The sequence below is a fragment of the Typopeltis vanoorti genome, chromosome 16 (genome assembly GCF_054136105.1).
Source record: "Typopeltis vanoorti isolate ZY-2024b chromosome 16, IOZ_Tvanoo_1.0, whole genome shotgun sequence".
NCBI lineage: Eukaryota > Metazoa > Arthropoda > Arachnida > Uropygi > Thelyphonidae > Typopeltis > Typopeltis vanoorti.
In genome coordinates, this window is record NC_143564.1 from 27,109,413 (window position 1) to 27,134,781 (window position 25,369).

The window sequence follows — 25,369 nt, forward strand, 5'->3', positions numbered from 1 at the left end:
TGTGATCCATATAGATAATGAATAACAGAGGGGACAATGTACATCCTTGTCTCACACCAGATTTAACATTAAATCATCTTCCTGTACTTCCTTCAATTCTAACTGCTGACTCACAACTCAAATAAAGACTAAGTATTGCTTGATATAATGCCCCATTGACACCATATAACTGCAGCGTATTGAATAGCTTCTCTCTTGGCACTTTGTCATATGCCTTTTCCAAATCGACAAAACTTAAATACAGATCTTTGTTATATTCCCATGCTTTCTCGACTATTTGTCGTAAAGTGAAGATCTGATCCTGACAGCCTCTATTTGGCCTGAATCCAGCTTGTTCTTCACCAAGCTTTTCTTCCACAATTCTTCTCAACCGTTTCTCAAGTATACTTGCATAGATCTTGCCAGGAACACTCAGTAGGGAAATACCTCTGTAATTCTCACATTCAGTTTTATTTCCCTTTTTATATATGGGTACTATGAGAGCTCTACTCCAATCATCGGGAATTCGTCCCTCTGTCCAGGCTTTCTGAACTATGCAGTGCAGCCACTGTAAGACTCTTATACCACCATACTTCAGCATTTCTGGTCGAATATCATCTACTCCTGCTGCCTTTCCACATTTCAAGCCTTTGATGGCTTTTTCTACTTCAAGTATGGATATGTATTCCTGACTGCATGCCTGGTCAGTGTTTTTTATCACTGTGCTGTCATCACTGCTTGTTTCATTTAGCAGTTTTTCAAAGTAATTACTCCATACTTCAAGGATATCTTTTTCTCCTGTTTTCATTTCACCTTTATCATCTCTAATTCCTTTTACAGCACTCTTTCCTCCATTCCTAAGCTTCTTCAACAACCTCCAGAATATTTTGCCACCTTCTTGATATTTATTTTCTATATTCTTGCCAAAGTCTTCCCATGACTTTTGTTTAGCTAGTTTTACACACTGTTTAGCTTTCTTACATTTGTCTCTGTATTCTGTAAGAGTAAAAGCTGACTTATTTGCCAGGAACTTTTGATATGCTTTCTTCTTTTCCTTCACTGCCTCTTTAACTTCCTGTGTCCACCAGGGAGTTCTGATTTTTTTATCTTTGCACACAACCTCACCGCATGCCTCTCTGGCAGAATCAATCAATGTTTCCTTCAGAGTTTGCCACTGAATCTCCAAGGTTTGATTCCTGTTCTCAAACTCTTTCATTTTCTTTTCAATTATATTTCTGTATTTTAGTCTACAGTTCACATCTGAGAGCTGCTCAACTTTTATTCGCTTTAAAACTTTCTTACATGTTATTCTTTTCAATATGAAATTCAATTTTATCCTGCTCAAGACTAAATAGTGATCACTTCCAATTTCAAATCCTCTGTACACTCTGGTGTCCTGCACCAGGGAGAAAACATCACTATCAACAATAACATAGTCAATGAGACTTTTCTTATTCCTAGCCTCTTCTCTCCATGTGAATTTGTGCACATTTTTATGTTGGAACATGGTGTTAGTAATAACCAGTCCATGTCCTGAGCAGAAATCCAACAGATATTTGCCATTATTATTAGCTTTGCTCTTTTCTCCAAATTTTCCCAAAATATTTTTGTATGTCTCACAGTCATTTCCTACTCTGCTATTTAGATCTCCAACAAGGACCAACTTTTCCTTTTTCATTGTGTCAGTTGCTTTTTCTAAAGCCTCAAAAAATTCCTCCACTTCTACCTTAGTAGAACCTTCTGTGGGACCATAGGCACAAATAAGTCTCATTGTCCAGTTCCCCATTCTCATATTTGCCCACATTACTCTACTTGAGACTGACTGCCATTCAAGAAGATTAGCCTCATATTTTGTGTTGAATACTATGGCTACTCCTTCTTTTCCTTGATTGTCATTGTCTGAATATAACATTTTGTATTTATTGGTCAGAAAGATCTCACCAGTTTTGGTCTTTTTTGTTTCAGTCACCCCTATTATGTCGATCTGGTACTTATCTAATTCCTCAGCTAGCTCCATTTCTTTGCCATTCAGGCTTCTTACGTTGATAGCACCGATCTTTAACTCTGGTGATATTGAGTTGGGGTTTGTTTTCAGATTTGTTCCAGTAGCTGACTTTTCGCTGTTCGCCCTGGTTCCCTGGCGAATACAACGGGGGCCTTGTTTAACCGGGCGACGCCCCAGCCGGCATGAAATTTTGTCATGTTGTACCATCATTTTTTATTTTGGTTTAACCAATAAGAATACAATTTGGTCGGCTAAATCCCAAATTGCCAGCCCATCCTCGTTTGTTTAGTATCCAAGTAGATACCCAACAGGGTGCACCACGAGAAGGTGAGGATTGGACATTAGGTCAGAAGCCCTGGTCGGTTCTCCGCATTCCTTTAAAGGCTATGTGGAGGTCTCCTCTCAGTTATACAGCTTTGACCCTTAAGCACCCCCACTAAAAAAAAAATATATTCTTTTAATTTTTTTGATGATATGGCAAAAAATAGGCATAATTTTGATTGATTTACACACACAAGAAGATGGAAGACCAGACACTAATAAATAAATGCGCAAATTATGACATTATTTCTTTCAATTAATTTGTTTTCATAAATCTCACGGCACACCTGAAGACCTCTCGTGGCACACAGTTGAAAATCGCTGATCTAGACCTTGGCCTTACTCTGGATCTCTTTCCTGCCATCTTGGCATCAAATGCCTGTTTTGCTAACCTTTCCTCACTCATTCTATTTAAGTGGCTATTCCACCTTAGATTAGCTCTACTGGCTCATTCTTGAATGCTAACATCGAGTTTCTTCCTAATATCTTCATTTTAAATATGATTCTGCCATTGACGCCATCATTTCAGTCCCCTAATTTTTCCCAGAACTCTCTTATCTGTGGTCTAGTCTAGAATCAAATGCTTTATTTCTAACCAAACTCTCAGATCCATAACTTAAAACTGGTCTGAACACTGTCTTGTATACTGCTATAATAAAATTAGTTTAATCCTTTATCCAAGTGTGAGCAAACAAAGTTTGCGCCTGAAGTATCTTCAGGACTATCTTCAGGACTAGGGTAAAGTGATACAACACCAGGGCAACTCGTTGCAAAGGTGGAGAAAGCTACCAACACTCCTAACTCAGTATCTCCTATAATGCAAAACACATCTCCTTGCGGATATGTCTAATGTTATGCATTAAAGGAAGGGCCACTACCCAGACTAGTTTCGACCTTTATTGAGGTCTCTTCAGTGGGAGCCAGGCCCTAGTGGAAATACCAGGCAGAAGCATTAGCAGGTCATCTCTACCTATAGGAGTTGCCAAATGGTGTGCCACCCTTTTTTAATAAATTACTCTGGATTTAGAGAAAGATGTTGAAAGTTTATTTTTTCACTTGGTTAGAGTATAATAAAATTAGTTTAATCCTTTATCCAAGGATGAGCAAACAAAGTTTGCGCCTGAAGTATCTTCAGGACTAGGGTAAAGTGATACAACACCAGGGCAACTCGTTGCAAAGGTGGAGAAAGCTACCAACACTCCTAACTCAGTATCTCCTATAATGCAAAACACATCTCCTTGCGGATATGTCTAATGTTATGCATTAAAGGAAGGGCCACTACCCAGACTAGTTTCGACCTTTATTGAGGTCTCTTCAGTGGGAGCCAGGCCCTAGTGGAAATACCAGGCAGAAGCATTAGCAGGTCATCTCTACCTATAGGAGTTGCCAAATGGTTGTCAATATAGGTAGAGTTGCCAATATAGGTAGAGATGACCTGCTAATGCTTCTGCCTGGTATTTCCACTAGGGCCTGGCTCCCACTGAAGAGACCTCAATAAAGGTCGAAACTAGTCTGGGTAGTGGCCCTTCCTTTAATGCATAACATTAGACATATCCGCAAGGAGATGTGTTTTGCATTATAGGAGATACTGAGTTAGGAGTGTTGGTAGCTTTCTCCACCTTTGCAACGAGTTGCCCTGGTGTTGTATCACTTTACCCTAGTCCTGAAGATACTTCAGGCGCAAACTTTGTTTGCTCACACTTGGATAAAGGATTAAACTAATTTTATTATACTCTAACCAAGTGAAAAAATAAACTTTCAACATCTTTCTCTAAATCCAGAGTAATTTATTAAAAAAGGGTGGCACACCATTTGGCAACTCCTATAGGTAGAGATGACCTGCTAATGCTTCTGCCTGGTATTTCCACTAGGGCCTGGCTCCCACTGAAGAGACCTCAATAAAGGTCGAAACTAGTCTGGGTAGTGGCCCTTCCTTTAATGCATAACATTAGACATATCCGCAAGGAGATGTGTTTTGCATTATAGGAGATACTGAGTTAGGATTGTTGGTAGCTTTCTCCACCTTTGCAACGAGTTGCCCTGGTGTTGTATCACTTTACCCTAGTCCTGAAGATACTTCAGGCGCAAACTTTGTTTGCTCACACTTGGATAAAGGATTAAACTAATTTTATTATACTCTAACCAAGTGAAAAAATAAACTTGTATACTGCTAGTTTGGTGTTCTGCATAATTTCTCTCTTATTCTATAGAAATTTATTCAGCTGGCTACCCACCATACCAGCTTTGTTTATTCTGTTGTATATTTCCAGATTTCAGCCTGCCATCTTCAATAAAAGCTGTGCTAAATAGCTGATATATTTTACTTGTTCTGTAGGATCACCATTCAGAATGCAGCTAAAGATTTCTATGCTTCTGTCTATTTTCATAGTTTTTATTGCTGATTTTCATGCCATATATTTGTTACGGCTGTTATTCAATTTAGTCAGAGAATCCTGGAGACTTGCATTAGATGTGTTTAGGAGTACAACATAATCTGCATAAAGTAGAGAGCTAAGTTTGACATCTCCAATTCTAATATCAAGCCTAATGCCAATTTCTTTCATAATGTGATCCATATAGATGATAAATAACAGTGGAGATAATGTGCATTCTTGTCTTACCCTGATTTTATATTAAACCATCTTCTTGTACTTCCTTTAATTCTAACTGCTGACTGAGAACTTAAATATAGACTATTTAATGCTCTGTATAATTCCATTCCCCCATATAATTGAAGTATTTTGAAAAGCTTTTCTCTGGACACCTTATTGTATGCCTTTTCCAGATCTACAAAACTTAAGCGCAGATACCTGTCATATTCCCATGATTTCTCAATTATTTGTCTTAAAGTGAAAATCTTTGGCAACCAATATTTGGTCTGATCCCAGCTTGTTCTTTTCCAATTTTATCTTCTATGATCTTTCTAATCCTGTTTTCAAGTATGCTTGCATAAATCTTAATCTACCTGGAACACTTGGTAAAGAAATTCATCTATAATTCTTACATTCAGTTTTATTCCCTTTTTTTACTGATGGATACTGCTCAAATCATCAGGAATTTGACCTTCTGACCAGGCCCTCTGAATTATGCAGTATAGCCACTGCGAAACTTTTATACATCCATACTTAAGCATTTCTGGTTAAATATCATCTACTCCACTAGTCTTTCCAGATTTCAAGTTTTTGGTGGCATTTTCTACTCAAGTATTGATATGTACTCCTGTTTGCATTCCTCTTGAAAATTTTCTAGTACAGTTCTGTAACTGCTTGGTTTGTTTAACAGTCTTTCAAAGTAACTACTACAGACATCTATGATATCTTTATCTTCAGTTTTCATGTCACCTTTATCATCTTTGATTCCTTTTCGAGTACTCTTTCCTCCATTTCTAAGTTTTTTTCAATAACCTCCAAAATATTTTGTCACCTTCCTCTTACCATGCCCTTTGTTTAACTAGTTTCACACATAGCTTAGCTTAGCTCTCTTACATTTTTCTGTGTATTCTTTTAGGACATCTACCAAATTATATGCTAGAAACTTTTGGTTTGCTTTCTTCTTTTCCAGGACTGCTTTTAACTTCTTATGTCCACCATGGTATTCTTATTTTTCTATTCTTGCAGACAACTTCACCACATAACTCTCTAACTGAACCAATCAATGTCTTCTTCAGAGTTTGCTACTGAGACTCCAAAGTTCTTGTTTTTAATTTTTTAAATTTTTTCTTCAAGAATGCTTGTATAGTTAAGTCTACAATTTACTTGTAGAAGCTGCTCAACTTTAATTCTTTTTAAAACTTTTTTACATACTGTTCTTTTCAATGTGATATCCATTTTTACCCTGCTTAGTATTATCACCTCCAATTTCAAATCCTCTGTACATTCTTGCATCCTTAAGCAGCCTGTTGATATCACTACCAACAATGACATAGTCAATGAGGCTTTTCTTATTTCTTCTCTCCCTGTGAACTTGTGCAAATCTTTATGCTAAAACATGGTATTAGTAATGACTAGTCCATGTCCTGGGTAGGAGTCCACTAAATAGTTATATTATTATTAGTTTTGCCCTTTACTCCAAATTTTCCTAAAATGTTTCTATATGCTTGTTGGGATGCATTTCCTACGCTGCTGTTCAGATCTTCAATAAGGACCACTTTTTCCATTTTCTTCATGTCAGCTGCCTGTTCTAATGACTCAAAAAATTTCACTATTTCTTCTTTAGAAAAACCTTCTGTCATAAACAAATGTATTGTTGAAAAAAGGGGAGAAAGATGATGTATGAGATATCTGCAAAATTTAGCAAGTAACAATATAATAGGTCAGATTAACTTAATTAGCACATAAACGATGTTGACTTACAAAGAAAATACATAAAATTTTATGGTTCCGAAATCCTAAATTATCAAAAACAATTTCCTGTTGTGAACTGGAACTGATAGCTGGATGTCAATAAAAAATTTGACATCCAGGAACTAGTTCTAGTCAAGTCAAGAATTTTTAAAGCTCAGAGTGAGGAGGCTATATGCAAGAGAAAGAATGGCTTATGTACTCCTTGGTTTCATAAACTTGACCATCAAATAAGCAAATCAGCACAATGCAAAGCTGCAACTACAAGGTCCTACTATATAAATATTTTATATTTTTATACAGTGCAGTCAGTATCAACAATGACTTTCAGTTAAAAAGACTAGTGTAAATTCCATATAAGGTGAGTTCTGTTATTATCAAGAATTGTTGAACTGAAGGCAGGTCAGGTGGATCTTTAAGAGATACATTAAATCATTTAAAACAGACAAACCGACTAGTGAATACTTGCCTAGAGAGAGAAGAGAGAGGTAGATATAACAGATTTTTAGAAACATGATTAGCATTCCTACCAATATCAAAATTAGGTTTCTGAAGCCATGATAACTGGCTGTAGCAAGTCATTAGAACAAATATATGAAAGGTTCAGAGAAAAAAATGGACAAATCCAAAAGATATTTTGAGAAAAATGAATTTGAAGCATACATTCAATTGTTAATTCCAGTTGCAATGAATGTGGACTACAGCCATTTACTGGTGTGAAAGTAAAGACTTGGCCATTCCTGCAGTGAAAATTATCACCCTTCTTCTACACTAACATATGCATAATTTAAATTCTCATGCTGTTAGATTTGCTCTACTTTTCATCTGAACCCTTCGTATAAAGGATACGGGATATCTATAAGTCAACTCTCACAATAACAAAGTCACAGGAATAGTGTTAAGTGGAGAGTGTGTTATAATCAATTTCTTTGAACACAGCATTGCTTATGGGAGTCTTCAACAGTCAGTTAATAGTGAATGATTTTGTTATTGAGGTATTTGTAACAATGAGAGTTAACTGTATTTGGTTGATTTATAAATTTCTAAAATAATTTGCATGAACAAAAATTCATGGAACTCTAATGTTATATAAATTATTATAGGAATTAAATTATAAATATTACTTACTCTTTCTAATATGGCTAAAGCATTTTGATAATCTCCATTATAATAGTATGCTTCTCCAAGAGAAACAAGAACATCGACATTGTCACGTAACAAAGTCTACAAAAGTAATGATTTGCCAAATTTACCAAATATCTCACATTCTAATTAAAAAAAAAACAACTAAAAATTAAGACTAACAAGTCTTCAAAAAATAATTTTCTTTTACACTGGCACTATGCTATTAGTTTTATTAAGCACTTGGCTCAAGTCACTCAATTCTTATTACAAGCGTTATTAGGGTGAAAATTCACCCATTTTTAACCTCCAATTCCTGTGTCACTTACTTGACAAAGATAACAAACATGACACAATCTGTCAGACTTGAAATACTGGATTCAATATTTCAAGTTTGGCAGATTAAAAAAAAAAAAAAAAAACTAGATCCTCTTTTTTAAACTTTAAAAATGATACAACATGCCCAAGAAACTGTTAGCAAATTTTATAGGTTGTTATTTAGTTGAAGTTGAGCTTAAGTGAAATAAAAAAAGTAAGGAATGATGCAGGGAGGAAGATCAAATTGCTTCTTAAAATACAAATATGAACAGCCAGTGTTTGGCCATTTGAACAGAGTTCGAATTTGACAATTCGATGCATATTACAATATGCATCGTTCAGTTCATTAAGACTAATAAAAGTATACAATAGTGAAATATGCTTCAAGAAAAAACAGGTGAAAATCAGGAAAAAAATATAAAAATAGCATCCATATTGTTCAATCAGCCACAGCTTACTTAAGAAAACTATTTTAATCAGTGAAAGTCAGCAATGGTGAGTAAGACTAAGTTAGTTTAAGGTGAACACTCAGGGTGTAGGATGTGCAAGGATTACATTATAACATGTGATCTATATACCTTATATACCCCCCTCATTGTCAAAATGAGTGTCTTCATTCATCATTCACATGCCACAATTATACTATCATAAAGCACAAGAAAAGTGTATGGTTATTTCTAGAAAGCAAGTTTGGTTTTGTATCCATGTGATTTAGCATTTGCTTTCTCTGAACCTACACTGCATTTTAAGTAATCAATGGAGTACATTTTAGTGTAGTTGTTTATTTGTTGTTGCACAAAAGACAAATTGTGTGATTTTAATCATAATTTAAATTTGCATGATGCAACTTCAGATGGTTGATAAGTCAATGAGTAGAGGACTCATTGAGGGAGGCTACATATCACTCAAACCAGCTGTCATACCTACTCTTGAACTCATGCACTAACTTCTTCAACAGGCAAACTATTCCACTCACCCACTGATCTGTGTGAGAAAAATTCTAGCTCTTATCCCTGTCTTGACCATGGATGCTCCTGTATTCTCTGCCCACCTTCCACATAACATAAAATTTCATCATATGATATCTATAACATTCATTCAGAATTTTGTAGATCTCTATCATATCACACCTCTTTCTCCTGTTAACCAGAGTCTATGGTCCATTGAAATCTGTCCTCAAAATCTAAATTCCACAATCTCAATATAATCTTTTTAACTCTTCTTTGCACTCTTTCCATGGCTTCTTTATCTTCTTTGAACCTAGAAGACCAAATGTGTGAGCAGTAGTCCAGGTGCGGTCTTATCAAGGTCTCGTAAAGAAGCAAAACGACTTCCTTATCCTTACGTTTTAAGGTTCACTTCAATATTGCAATTATCCTCTAGGTTGTATTTGCAATTTTTACTATGTAACCTCTGAATTTCAAATTCCTATCTACTATTACACCAAGATCTCAAGCCTCATCAGTTTCTTGCAGCATAACCCCACTAAAATAATACGCGGTTAAAAATTTCCTCACACCAAATACATAACTTTACACTTATTAACATTAAACTAATATCCATTTTCATTTGCCCAAATTTAAAGCCTATTGAAATCATTCTGTAAGTGCTGGATATCAGTAGCATTCCTGATTGCCCTGCCTACCTTCGTATCATCAGCAAACAATTGCACATCTCCTGTTAGATCCTTCTTAATGTCATTAATGTATAGATTAACAACAATGGCCCAAAGACTGAACCCTGGGGTACACCACTGGTCAACTTAAATCTGGCAGATTCACACCCACCATAATACCACTTTTTGATATGTCTGTTAACCATCCACTTATCTGAGTCAACAGTTGATATTCCAAATCCATATTCTCTGGTTTACATAACCTTTCATGTGGTATAAATGTTGGAAAAATTCAACAGTATCACAGTGTATCCATTCCCTTTATCCAGCTCGGCTGTAACACTGTTATAGAATGAGCAAACTGCTAAAACATGACCTTCTTTTAGTAAACCCTTGCTGCTTCTTGCAGATAGCTTATCTGTCTGCCCATTTTTGAATATAAGTTCTTACCAACTTCTCTCAAATCTTCACCACAACACCAGAGATACTGACAGGTCAGTAGTTTGACACATCGGTTATTGCATCACCCTTCCACAATGGAAACAATCATGCATTCCTTCCATTCCTGTGGTATCTTTCCTGAGCTGAGACTCAATTGGCTAGGCCTGTGACAGAAACGTGCCACAGGCCTAGCCAATTCAGCTGAACATGCCTTTAATACATGTGCTGATATTCCATCTGTCCTTATTGCCTCTTATCCAGGTTAGGCAAGAGCTCTTCAACTTCATTCTCATGCACCTCTAACTGTTAATTCAATGTAGTAGTAGTAGCAGTAGTAGAATTGTGCATCATGTTGCATACACTTGATATATCTTAAAGTGAGCACTCATTAATTGAACAACCTTATTAGCTTCTGACACTTGAGTATCATCTGCATTCAATAAAACTATTCTTCCACATTTATTTTTTCTTTTACCACAAAGGGACATTAAAATCTGCAGGCATTCCCTCCTCTGATCAAGCTGTACTTCGGATGTAAAGTGAGAGATTAGGACCAGAGCTGGGTTCCACTTATGCTGCAGTCAGTGCATATGGTATTTTAAAGGATGGTTAAATGACATATACATGTTCATCGATGCCACTTGTTATCCAAACATAGTATGAAGAGAGAGAGGCCATGCAAGTCATTACTATTTCTGTTTAACAAAATTCTTTGCCTTCTATCAAAGTAAAAAAACTTCATAAAATATTCAAATTTGCCATCAGCCAAAAGATCTTTACAAATTAGCAACATTGATAGTACATTGCTAGTATGTATATCATCAGAAACACAAAATATGAATAAAGCTTTAGATTTTATTGAACTGGATTCTAGGCATTCAGTTATACAAGCATCTCATCTTCTGGCTTACTTCAAAGGTAGGTCATGCTTCTAAACCAAGGAAATCTCTGTATTCCAGTATTAGCTCTATCCATATGGCAGAATTTTATAAGAATATAGTTTTGCTTCATAAATGCATTGATAATGAATAAAGGCTGAATATTTGCAGTAATCTAAAATTGAGAGCAGGGTTAACATGCATGTAGCTAGACTTCAGGATGTATTGTTGCTTTTTATGCGAGTAAAAAATGATCACTTTGACAAAATTTAGTGTCAACACTTCACTAACCATTTAACCATGTTTCTCTAGCTATTTAGTAATTTAAACTAATAAAGAGTGAAACTGACTAACTAATCAAGTGAAACTAACATGATTTACATAATACAGCATAGAGAGAGAGACACTGTAGAATGTTCCCAAGTCTGAGTGATTCCATATTTAACAAGGGAAGAAGCTCAATCAAATGTATCTGCATGCTACATCAATGTCAACTGTTCAAATTTTATATAGGGAGTAGTTAAGGGTAAGATAATCTGGAAACCCTGCTATAGATCATACATGAAACTTTTTCAAGTCACCTCAGGCTTCCAAATAAGCAGACTGGTGATTTTGCATCAGGTGATGAAACTTACCATTACCTAAAGACATTTACAAATATCCATGCCTGTTGTACTATGCAAACCCAAGAACTATTGATTGAACCACAAAGTTCTATCCTCAGCCAACCAGACTAGCAAAACTGCAGAAGACATGTACATATTATAATGAATTTAGTTTAATCCTTTATCCCAGTGAGAGCAAACAAAGTTTGCGCCTGAAAATATCTTCAGGACTAAATAAAGTGTTGCACTATCTTATCCCAGTAAGTAGTGTAACACCAAGGCAACTCGTGGCAAAGGTGGAGCAAGCTACCAACACTCCTAACCCAGTATCTCCCATAATGCAAAACACATTTCCTATGTGGATATGTATATTGTTATGCATTAAGGGATTGGCCATCTACCCAGACTAGTTTCGACCTTTATTGAGGTCTCTTCAGTGGGAGCCAGGCCCAGAGCTGGAGATACCAGGCAGAAGCAGTAGCAAGTCATCTTTGCCTATAGGAGTTGCCAAAAGGTTTATCACCTTTTTTTTAAAATTACGCTTCTGCCTGGTATCTCCAGCTCTGGGCCTGGCGCCCACTGAAGAGACCTCAATAAAGGTCAAAACTAGTCTGGGTAGATGGCCAATCCCTTAATGCATAACAATATACATATCCACATAGGAAATGTGTTTTGCATTATGGGAGATACTGGGTTAGGAGTGTTGGTAGCTTGCTCCACCTTTGCCACGAGTTGCCTTGGTGTTACACTACTTACTGGGATAAGATAGTGCAACACTTTATTTAGTCCTGAAGATATTTTCAGGCGCAAACTTTGTTTGCTCTCACTGGGATAAAGGATTAAACTAAATTCATTATAGTCAAACCTAGTGATAAATAAACTTTCAACATCTTTCTCTAAATCCAGAGTAATTTTAAAAAAAAGGTGATAAACCTTTTGGCAACTCCTATAGGCAAAGATGACTTGCTACTGCTTCTGCCTGGTATCTCCAGCTCTGGGCCTGGCTCCCACTGAAGAGACCTCAATAAAGGTCGAAACTAGTCTGGGTAGATGGCCAATCCCTTAATGCATAACAATATACATATCCACATAGGAAATGTGTTTTGCATTATGGGAGATACTGGGTTAGGAGTGTTGGTAGCTTGCTCCACCTTTGCCACGAGTTGCCTTGGTGTTACACTACTTACTGGGATAAGATAGTGCAACACTTTATTTAGTCCTGAAGATATTTTCAGGCGCAAACTTTGTTTGCTCTCACTGGGATAAAGGATTAAACTAAATTCATTATAGTCAAACCTAGTGATAAATAAACTTTCAACATGTACATATTATTTCAAAATGATTCAATTTCAGAGTGAAATGCCTCTGTGAAAATATTTTAACTGGACATCTGAACATTAGGCACATTTCAGCTATGTATATGCTTCATCTGCTAACACAGGAGCATCAAGAAAATCATTCATTGACAGCTTGTGATTTGGTTCATGTGTCTAATGATGGAAACTTTTCAGAGGAAAACAAGTGATGAGAAATGGTAAAAATCTTGAAATTAAAACAGGTATCACAATGAAATAGCACAGCATCCTCAAGACAAAAAAACCACATATTCCTTGAACACGGAAGTGTTGTGCTCTATAGATATGCTATGTAGAAATAATCAACCAGAAGTTTTACATTAAAGTTTTAGTTCATATTAAGAAGTTCAGAAAAATTGATGAAGAAATAGGAGTATGGAAAGTATATGCTTTATCAAGATAATGTACCCACTCAAGCATTTCAATCTGCAGAACATCCTAAGGATAAAAGATGCCATATTTACCAGATTTTCTGCTCATGTGCCTCAAAGAAGTTTGAAAGAAAAGATTTTGTGATGTTGAGGACATGAAATTAAATTAAGACAGTTTTGAACAACCCCAAAACAGATTTCAATAAATGTCTGCAACAATTGCATAAACAGTGTCCAAAGTGTATTGTTGAAGGAAGAACTTACTTTTAAGGAGAATATACTCCAAATCTTGTTACTTATTAGACAGGAAGTTTACTAAAGTGATTTTCCTATAGAATAGCATGAACACTATACAATTACAGAGGGGAATATTCTGATGTTTTGTTAGGGCAAGTTCACCAGAAATGCATTAACATAAGGGAGAGCTGATATTAAGCAGGACAAAAAGAACAAATCAAACTGTTTAAACTAAGCATATTTGGTCGTTTATAATTAAAATGCAATTTTATTTAATGCTGACCATAAAAACAAACTTATAATATAGCCTACCAGTTTCGCCAGCAGACTGTTTGGCTTTTTCAAGGCGTTTATGAAAAGACATAAAAACTAGTAAATACAATTTGAAAGGAACATAAAAAACGTTGTAAACCAACTAGTAGCTAAGGTTACACGTTCGCGTGACAGAGAGGACTTGTTGTTCTTATTCATTATCACGCACGCATGTTTGTTGTAAACATGTAATGTGATTACTGGCTAGCTGTAGTTCAGCTTGATTAAGAGAGAGGATAAGGTTTTTCCACGAACTGTTTAGAATTACACCCTGATTTCTGTCGAGGTTTCCGCCAGTTATTGACACTATTGCGGCTTCCTTGAATAAATGATGTCTGTAGTCGTCATCGAGATATGACATGGAACTGTTTTGCTACTCTATTGTGTAGTTAGACGTACAGAAAGTATCTCTTCTGGCTTAGCACATCATTTCTGTACGTCTAACCACACGATAGAGTGGCAAAACAGCTCCATGCCATATCTCGATGACGACTACAGACATCGTTTATTCAAGGAAGCCGCAATAGCGTCAATAACTGGCGGAAACCCCAACAGAAATCAGGGTGTAATTCTAAACAGTTTGTGGAAAAACCTTATCCTCTCTCTTAATCAAGCTGAACTACAGCTAGCCAGTAATCACATTACACGTTTACAACAAACATACATGCATGCATGCGTGATAACGAATAAGAACAACAAGTCCTCTCTGTCATGCGAACGTGTAACCTTAGCTACTAGTTGGTTTACAACATTTTTTATGTTCCTTTCAAATTGTATTTACTAGTTTTTATGTCTTTTCATAAATGCCTTGAAAAAGCCAGACAGTCTGCTGGCGAAACTGGTAGGCTATATTATAAGTTTGTTTTTATAGTCAGCATTAAATAAAATTGTATTTTAATAACAAATCAAATGTAAATGCATTGAGGTTTGCATGGTGTTATTTCACACACAGGATGGAAGAAACTAGTAATTAAATATTTTTCTTTCTAATATGATATATGTGCTTCTTGCCAGATAAATAACTATCAGCTGTATATGTATTTTTCTAAACAATACAAGTAACAATAAAGAAAATAATCACATACCTTTGATTCCAACTGTTTAAAGGCTGTAACAGATTGACTAAGCTCTCGAGCATGTAAATGTGCATATGCTTTTACCCAAGTAGATAGCCTATTCATGATTTAAAAAAAAAAAAAAAATCTATTAAAACTATAAAACTTAACCACCAAAATTCATATGGATGAAATGTATCAACCATCTTATGCATTATATCTGTTATTTCAATGGAATATCAATATTACATTGATATTGGAAAAAAAATAAAATGATATTACCATTTTAATGGCACTTCACATTCATGTTTTAGTTGACATAAATATACGTCATTGCTGGTTGGGGGAGGGGGGGGGGGGGTAATGAGGAAATACTGTTTGCCCTGAAAGCAAGAAAATACTATTCCAATTAAAGGCATATATGATTCATATGATTAAAAACTAACTGAAATTTGGAAGCATTATAATATTTCATTAATCTCTTTTGCTTGTTAATTTGAATTAATACAGAGATAATCAAGAATTTAACCACATCTTCAACCCCAATGCAGTGATCTAGACTGGTAAGGAAGATTTATATGAATAACTACATAAAAATTAGCTCTGGTTCAATTAACATTGCAACAACTTTACTTGAAAACAAAGTCAAAAAAAACTAATAAAACTCGTCTGTATTAATTCAAAGATAGTGACTTTATATTTGAATGAGAGTACAAAGGAGGAATGAAAAAAATAAATTATCATATCTAAAAATCATTATTTAGGATTCTACTATTGTAGAAGGTCTCTAAACTGACTTATCAAATAAAATAAACACTATTTATGGTTTCTTTAGCAAGTATTGGCTTTAATAATAAACATAAAAACCAACTATCCATAACATAAGACACCATTAAGAAAATAAATAAATAAATACAATATTTTCTTATTAATGTCTTATGTTGTGAATTAAACAACTATCCATTTATTTGTGCTATCATTTATAGCTACTAAGAAATCCCACAATTATGCTGAAAGATAATCTAGCAATTATTAGAGGCAAAATTTTCACAATGGATATTAAAGCAATCTTCTGTGTTAGGTTACATTAAGTTAAAATGAATAGAATGGAATAAAACATTCAAATTTCAGTATACATAATATGATTCCTGCAATAATAGGGATAGTGAGTTAAGTCCAAGATACTATAAGAGTTCAAAAAGTAAGTAACTAATTAAAAGAAAATGTATAAAATATATTTATTAAATATATTAAATTTAATATATCTAATATATTAAATATATATTTACTAAATACAGGTAATCCTCGTATAACGCAGACGTTAGGTTCCATAGAAATGCAGCAATAAATAAATCGCATTATGCGAGACTTAGATCACATAGAAAAGGTAGGGTTAGATTCCCAAATAATTTTTTTTTTAAATTATATAACAATATTTTTATTTAATTCAGGTAATTCATGTAAGTTAAGAAAACAAACTGTAAGACAAATACATAGTATAAAATTATAAAAATTACAAATTCTACATAAATTTCATTGCACATAACGCATAAATGTTTTAGACACAATAAAATAAAGAGCATGTTTTAATCATCATCACTAGCTTAAGAAATAACATTTCTTAGATGTTCTTTAAGTGGTCGGAGGTCGTCACCACTTGAAATCTCTTGGACATCATTTGTATAATTCTCATTGCCTACTTCGGCTAGTTTAGTTATCAAGAAGTCAGTAATAAGACTTTGCTTTCCACTATGATGCAATTTTTTTATTAAGTTCATAATATGGAGCTAAACAAATATCCAACTGTCTCGTGAATTTTCCCGAGCGCTCCATTGAGAGATCACTATCCGTAAAATAACTTCCTAACTTTCTTGCCAAGTCCAATCCTTCTGTTAATGTCTTTAAACTGAATTCTTTAATGGATTCATTCACAATCAGAATCTTCGGCAGAAATTTCCTCGCCATTTAGTTCGACGCCATCTATTAATTGTACCAGTTCCTCCTCATTTAAATCTGTTTCTCCATCAACTAATTCACTAATTTCGTTTTCAACCATATCGCAAAAGCCCTCTCCACCAAAAGTGTGTGCTACGTTTATTATACGACATAGCTCGGCATCCACTGGAGGTAAGAAATTTTGTTCCAGAACAGCTTCAGGCCATATTTTTTTCCAGCAAGCATTCAGCGTAGAAGGTTGTAATTCCTTAATGGACAGAGAAATAATTTTCGCACAATTCAATATTCAAAACTCTTTCCACGCTTGAGGCAGTATCACGTTTGGATTCGATTCCATTTTATCCAAAATTAATTGGAATGTTCGCCGAATATAATATGTCTTAAATGTTGATATTATTCCTTGGTCAAGTGGCTGAATAAGTGAAGTAGTATTAGGAGGCAAAAAAGTTATTTTAATATTCAGATGGCTTAAATTTGTTGGGTGGCCCAGTGCGTTATCTAAAATTAGTAGAATTTTGAAGTCCATATTCTTTTTCTTTGTGTAACTTTCTACGTCAGGTACAAAACACTTGAAAAACCAATTTTCACACATGCTAGCTGTAACCCATGCCTTTTTATTGGCTTGCCAATAAACAGGTAGGGTGGACTTGTCGAGCCCTTTCATCGCACAAGGATTTGCAGATTGGTTAATAAACATTGGTTTTGTCATGTAATCAGCTGATGCATTACTACAAAACAGTCGAGTAATTCTATCTTTGGAAACTTTGAATCAAAGAGCTGATCTTTCATTTTTCGAAATATAGGTGTGTTTTGACATTTTTTCCCAATATAACCCAGATTCATCCACACTGAACACCTGGTCTGCACTATAACCACCTTCTTCAATGATTTTTAAAAGTTCTGCTGGGTATTTCCTGGCAGCTTCAACATCTGCTGATGCTGATTCTCACTGGATTTTAAGATAACACAAAGAAAATCGCTTTTTAAAATTTTGAACCAAAGCCTTACTGGCACAAAATCCATGCCGAGAGATTTCTTCTGAAGAATCTTGATCAAGTTCTTTTAAATGTTTATAAATATTTAGAGCTTTTTCCTTAATAAGGTGTCCAAAGGAATTTTCTTTTCAGTGCAATCTTCTGTCCAAATCATTAGAGATTTTTTCTATTAGAATATCACGAACACGAGCAACGAGCTTTGCACTAACCATTGAACCCAGCAATAACACTTTCTCGGACTTTATGTTCATTTTGCTTGATTGTTCGAATTGTTGATTCATTTAAATTTAGAGTCCTTGCAACAACTCCTGGTTTTTCTTCAATTTTCAACCGATCCAAGATATTAATTTTTTCTTAGAATGAAATGAATCTCCTCTTCAATGTTGGTTTTTCCCTTTCGTTGCAGTTTTAGTGGTCATTACAATAAAAATAAACTTTTACATAAAAAAAAAAAAAATGTCATAATGATATCGAGGATTTCAAATGCAATAAAACAAACACTTATTTCAAAATTGAAAAATTGGACAATGGTTTTTAGTTAGATACTGTGTTTCACTGCAACATATGGTTTTGCTTGAGTCTATACAGCACAGATTCTGTGAGAGAGGAACATGTGATTCATTAGTTAGCGCTGTTTTTATTCCAGCTGTCTCTAATTGCACTGTTTGTTGAGAATTACACATACTGCAAAAACCTCTGTACAGTATCTTATTGAGGGATACAATAAAATAAATTCGATACTTATAACTACTTGCGCGATATGGGCAGACACAAAATTAATGAAGATGAAATTTGATTTTTAAGTACCGTGGTGAAAAAATATGAGAAAAAAAAATAAACAAAGGGTTACTAGAAATTGTAGACCGTTATATCGAAACCGCGTTGAACAAGGGTTACTAAAATTTGTAGACTGCGTTATATCGAAACCGCATTGTATAAGTACCGCATTATACGAGGGTTACCTGTATATATAAAATAGCGGTGCTTAAGCGTCAAAGCTGTATAACTGAGAGGAGACCTCCACATGGCCATTAAAGGAATGCGGAGAACTGACCAGGCCTTCTGACCTAATGTCCAATTCTCACCTTCTCGTGTTGCACCCTGTTAGGTATCTACCTGAATACTGAACGAATGACGATGGGCTGGCAATTCGGGATTTAGCCGACCAAATTGTATTCTTGTTACCTTAAACCAATATACAAAATGATGGTACAATATGCCAAAATTTCATGCCGGCTGGGGCATTGCCCATTTAAACTAGACCCTCACTGTTTTCGGCAGGGAACCAGAGTGAACAGCAAAAAGTCAGCTACTGAAACAAATCTGAAAGCACACCACAACTCAACGTCACCAGAGTTAAAAATCGGTACTATCAACATAAGCAGCCTGAATGGCAAAGAAATGAAGCTAGCTGAGGAATTAGATAAGTACCAGATCGACATAATAGGGATGACGTGAAACAAAAAAGACAAAAACTGGTGAGATCTTTTTGAAAAATAAATACAAAATGTTATATTCAGGCAATGACAATCAAGGAAAAGAAGAGGTAGCCATAATATTCAACACTAGATACGAGGCCAATCTTCTTGAATGGCAGCCATTCTCAAGTAGAGTGACGTGAGCAAATATCAGAATGGGGAACTGGACAATGAGACTTATTTGTGGCTATGGTCTGACAGAAGCTCTGCTAAGATAGAAGTGGGGGAATTTTTTGAGGCTCTAGAGAAAGCTACTAACACAATGAAAAGGGAAAAGTCAGTCCTTGTTGGGGATCTAAATAGCAGAGTAGGAAGTAACTGTCAGACATACAAAAATGTTTTGGGAAAATTTGGAGAAAAGAGCAAAGCTAATAATAATAGCAAATACCTGTTTGTTTTCTGATCAGGACATGGACAGGTTATTACTAACTCGATGTGCCAACATAATAATGTGCACAATTTCACATGGAGAGAAGAGGCAAGGAATAAGAAACGTCTCATTGACTACGTTATTGTTGATAGTGATTTTTCTCCCAAATCCTCTGTACACCAGAGTGTACAGAGGATTTGAAATTGATCACTATTTAGTATTGAGCAGGATAAAATTGAATTTCATATTGAAAAGAATAACATATAAGAAAGTTTTAAAGCGAATAAAAGTTGAGCAGTTCTTAGATGTGAACTGTAGACTAAAATACACAAAGATTATTGAAGAAAAAAATAAGAAGAGTTTGAGAACAAGAACCAAACCTTGGAGATTCAGTGGCAAACCTTGAAGAAATCCCTGATTGATTCAGCCAGAGAAGCATGTGGTGAGGTTGTCTGCAATGATAGAAAAATCAGAACCCCCCCCCATGGTGGACACAGGAAGCTAAAGATACAGTGAAGGAAAAGAAGAAAGCATATCAAAAGTTCCTGGCAAATAAGTCAGCCTGTGCTCTTAGAGAATACAGAGACAAATGCAAGAAAGCTAAACACTGTGTAAAACTAGCTAAACAAAAGTCATGGGAGAACTTTGGCAAGAACATAGAAAATAAATATCAAGAAGGTGGTAAGATATTCTGGAGGTTGTTGAAGAAGCTTAGAAATTGAGGAAAGAGTGCTGTAAAAATAGTTACAGATGATAAAGGTGACATGAAAACAGGAGAAAAAGATATCCTTGACGTATGAAGTAATCACTTCGAAAAATTGCTAAATGAAACAAGCAGTGATAGCACAGTGGTAAAAAAACACTCAACAGGCATACAGTCAGGAATACATATCGATACTTGAAATAGATAAAGCCATCAAAGACTTGAAATGTGGAAAGGCAGCAGGAGTAGATGATATTCGACTAGAAATGCTGAAGTATGGTGGTATAAAAGTCTTACAGTACTGCACTTCATAGTTCAGAAGGCCTGGACAGAGGGACGAATTCCTGATGATTGTTGTAGAGCTCTAATAGTACCCATATATTAAAAGGGAAATAAAACTGAATGTGAGAATTACACAGATATTTCCCTACTGAGTGTTCCGAGCAAGATTTATGCCAGTATACTTGAGAAACAGTTGAGAAGAATGGTGGAAGAAAAGCTTGGTGAAGAATATGTGAGATTCAGGACAAATAGAGGCTGTCAGGATCAGATCTTCACTTTACGACAATTAGGTGAAAAAGCATGGGAATATAACAAAGATCTGTATTTAAGTTTTGTCGATCTGGAAAAGGCATACGATGTGCCAAGAGAGAAGCTATTCAATACACTACAGTTATATGGTGTCAATGAGGGATTATATCAAGTAATACTTAGTCTTTATTTGAGTTGCAAGTCAGCAGTTAGAACTGAAGAACAGGAAGATGGTTTAATGTTAAATCTGGTGTGAGGCAAGGATGTACCTTATTCCCTCTATTATTCATTATCTATGTGGATCACATTATGAAGGAAAGTTGTATTAAACATGATATCAGAATTGGAGATGTTAATGTCAGCTCAACTATGCAGTGCAGCCACTGAAAGACTTTTATACCACCATACTTCAGCATTTCTGGTCGAATATCATCTACTCCTGCTGCCTTTCCACATTTCAAGCCTTTGATGGCTTTTTCTACTTCAAGTATGGATATGTATTCCTGACTGCATGCCTGGTCAGTGTTTTTTTACCACTGTGCTGTCATCACTGCTTGTTTCATTTAGCAATTTTTCGAAGTAATTACTCCATACTTCAAGGATATCTTTTTCTCCTGTTTTCATGTCACCTTTATCATCTCAACTCCTTTCTTTCCTCCATTTCTAAGCTTCTTTAACAACCTCCAGAATATCTTACTACTTTCTTGATATTTATTTTCTATGTTCTTTGCCAAAGTTCTCCCATGACTTTTGTTTAGCTAGTTTTACACAGTGTTTTGCTTTCTTACATTTGTCTCTGTATTCTCTAAGAGCAAAAGCTGACTTATTTGCGAGGAACTTTTGATATGATTTCTTCTTTTCCTTCACTGCCTCTTTAACTTCCTGTGTCCACCATGGAGTCCTGATTTTTCTATACTTGCAGACAACCTCACCACATGCCTCTCTGGCTGAATCAATCAGGGTTTTCAAGGCTTGCCACTGATCTCCAAGGTTTCATTCCTGTTCTCAAACTCTTTCATTTTTTCTTCAATAATCTTTGTGTATTTTAGTCTACAGTTCACATCTGAGAGCTGCACAACTTTTATTCGCTTTAAAACTTTCTTACATGTTATTCTTTTCAATATGAAATTCAATTTTATCTTGCTCAAGACTAAATAGTGATCGCTTCCAATTTCAAATCCTCTGTACACTCTGGTGTCCTGCACCAGGGAGAAAACATCACTATCAACAATAACATAGTCAATGAAACTTTTCTTTCTCCATGTGAATTTGTGCACATTTTTATGTTGGAACATGGTGTTAGTAAAAACCAGTCCATGTCCTGAGCAGAAATCCAACAGGTATTTGCCATTATTATTAGCTTTGCTCTTTTCTCCAAATTTTCCCAAAATATTTTTGTATGTCTAACAATCATTTCCTAATCTGCTATTTAGATCCCCAACAAGGACCAACTTTTCCTTTTTCATTGTGTCAGTTGCTTTTTCTAAAGCATCAAAAAATTCCTCCACTTCTACCTTCTGTAGAACCTTCTGTTGGACCATAGGCACAAATAAGTTTCATTGTTCAATTCGCCATTCTGATATTTGCCCACATCACTCTACTTGAGATTACCTGCCATTCAAGAAGATTAGCCTCGTATTTTGTGTTGAATACTATGGCTACTCCTTCTTTTCCATGATTGTCATTTCCTGAATATAACATTTTGTATTTATTGTTCAGAAAGATCTCACCAGTTTTTGTCTTTTTTGTTTCATTCATCCCTATTATGTCGATCTGGTACTTATCTAATTCCTCAGCTAGCTCCATTTCTTTGCCATTCAGGCTTCTTATGTTGATAGTACTGATCTTTAACTCTGGTGATGTTGAATTGGGGTGTGCTTTCAGATTTGTTCCAGTAGCTGGTTTTCACTGTTCGCCCTGGTTCCCTGGCGAAAACAACAGGGGCCTTGTTTAACCTGGCGACACCCCAGCTGGCATGAAATTTTGTCATGTTGTAACATCATTTTCTATATTGGTTTAAGCCAATAAGAATACAATTTGGTCGGCTAAATCCCGAATTGCCAGCCCATCGTCATTCGTTCAGTATCCAGGTAGATACCCAACAGGGTGCACCACGAGAAGGTGAGGATTGGACATTAGGTCAGAAGCCCTGGTCGGTTCTCTGCATTCCATTAAAGGCTATGTAGAGGTCTCCTCTCAGTTATAATGAGCTAGGTATTGATAAACTCCTATATAAGACAACAGATCAACTTGCAAGACGGTGCAGGAACAACAATAACTATTGAACAGGCCAAAAGATCACTTGTACATTCTTAGTATATAGAAGCGCTGCTGTCTTCTCTAAAACAACTTGGACTTGCTACTCCTTCAAAGATATTTTTGACGTAGCAAAGCAACTTCTTGGTTTAATAAAATTCAAATCCTACTGTAAAAGTATTTTTGTGGAACAAAGGTGGTGGGTACGATATATATTAAGGTTTTAATGAGACCTGACTTTGGGATAGGTTGACAAAAAGAAATTTATGCATCTTCCTGTTTACTTTCTGTAGAGAGTACTGAAGACTACCATCAGGTTGTCAACATGTGTGAAGGGCTTAAAAAATTATTTTATTGCAGTGGTGGTGGTGGTGGTGGTGGGGAAAGACATTTTAAAACTTTCTGAATTTGTGGTTAACCACCCTATTAGATAGTCAAAGTATATCAAATAAATCTTAGGATTTTTTTTCATTTTTCAAAGATCAGAATATAAGCAACTTTTGAGTTCACTTGACTGTGTATTGTTTTACTTAAATTTCCTTTATCAGAAACCGAATTTCAAAATTTTATCATGTATTGTGTATTATGTATTGTTTAACATAAATTTATTTTGTTTATTGGCAATAGATATAAAAATGAATTTCATGTGTGAAAATAAAATATCTATTTTGAATGGTGGCAAGAGATCAGTATTAGTAATTGAATTTATTTACTAATAGTAAATTTGCGGGCTTTTATTTTTCAAATCAGTACAATGGATTAAAATAATTTATTCACGTTCTTTCATTTTACTGACATTATTATTATTATTTCGGGCAACTCCAAGGAGTCGACAGACTTATCGAGGGAGGCCCTAAAATCATGTCAAGAACAACTATTCGACATTCAACATACCTCACCTTGAACTCATTCATGGTCATATCATCCACAACAGACTCTGGCAGATTATTCCACTCATTCACCATTCTCCAACTAAAAAACCTAGGTCTAACACCCCTGCTAGCCATATTCTTGCCCAGCTTCCATGTATGGCCCCTAGTCCTCCCACCACCAGTCCTGATCTCAAAAATATTCTCTGACTTAATCCTACAGCAATTTGAATGTCTCAATCATATCTCCCCTTTTCTGCCTATCAACCAATTTCTTCAACCTGTTTTCATAAGGTTCATTCCATAGACCTGTTATCATCTTGCTCACTCGACTCTGGATCCTCTCAACCTCCTTCCCATCAAGAAGAAACCTAGGTGACCAGATCAGGGCACAGTAGTCGAGATGGGGTCTTATCAAAGCTCGATACAAAGGAACAATAACTTGCTTATCTCTGCTCATCAAAGTATTCTTCAGAATCCAAGATGAGCTGATTTAGCCACTTTTGCAAATGTGTCCCCTAAACTTCAACTCCGTATCCACCAACACTCCCAAATCTCTGGCCTCATCAATCTCCTGGAGTAAGGTTCCACCAATGTGATATACTGCTGCTAATCTTTTCACCCTAAAATGCATAACCTTACACTTTGCCACATTAAATTGACATCTATTTTCCTTAGCCCAGTCCTCCAAACTATCCAAATCATCTTGCAAAATTTTTACATCCTGTGCACTCACAATTGCTCTACCCAACTTTGCATCATCAGCGATGATGAATTACAAAAAAATTCTGCGCTATTTTCAAATGCTTGTTGAAAATCATTTTAAATATTTATAAATTACATAATGTATCCAAATAACATTTATTGAAATAAATGTGAACTAAACTTCTTTCCTTTTCCTGAAAAAGTCTATATCACATGGATTGTCATGCTTACAGCTTTAGATGTATGCTGTTCCATTTTTGTGAGTAAGTGATGTTAAATTACATTACTCACTTTCCGACTGCGAGACTTTTTGTTTTTAATATCAAAAATTTATACCCATAATATTTTAGTAGAACCACTGTCTTGCTTTCATCTTTAGTTTAAAATTGCATGTTTTTTTTTTTTATTTTGTTTTTTTTTTTATTTTTTAGAGTTGTGCATCCACCCCACTACCATCTCAGCTCCAGGAACTGAATTATAAATACCTACTCTGGTCTTATTTTTCATTTTTCAAATGGAAAATAAGATTCAAATCCATTTCATTTAACTTTC

At 35.3% G+C, this 25,369-nt stretch overlaps 1 protein-coding gene across 2 annotated transcripts in view; it reads right to left on the minus strand.

Annotated features, from left to right (window-relative positions):
- APC7 (anaphase-promoting complex subunit 7) overlaps nt 1-25,369 on the minus strand; it is a 238,375-nt gene that overhangs the window by 142,563 nt on the left and 70,443 nt on the right. For both annotated transcript variants that reach the window (XM_090406349.1, XM_090406348.1), the window contains 2 exons: nt 14,985-15,072; nt 7,774-7,869 (listed from right to left, as the gene is read on the minus strand). In XM_090406349.1, coding sequence (XP_090262475.1) covers nt 7,774-7,869; nt 14,985-15,072 — 184 coding nt within the window. The remainder of the gene's footprint in view (nt 1-7,773; nt 7,870-14,984; nt 15,073-25,369) is intronic.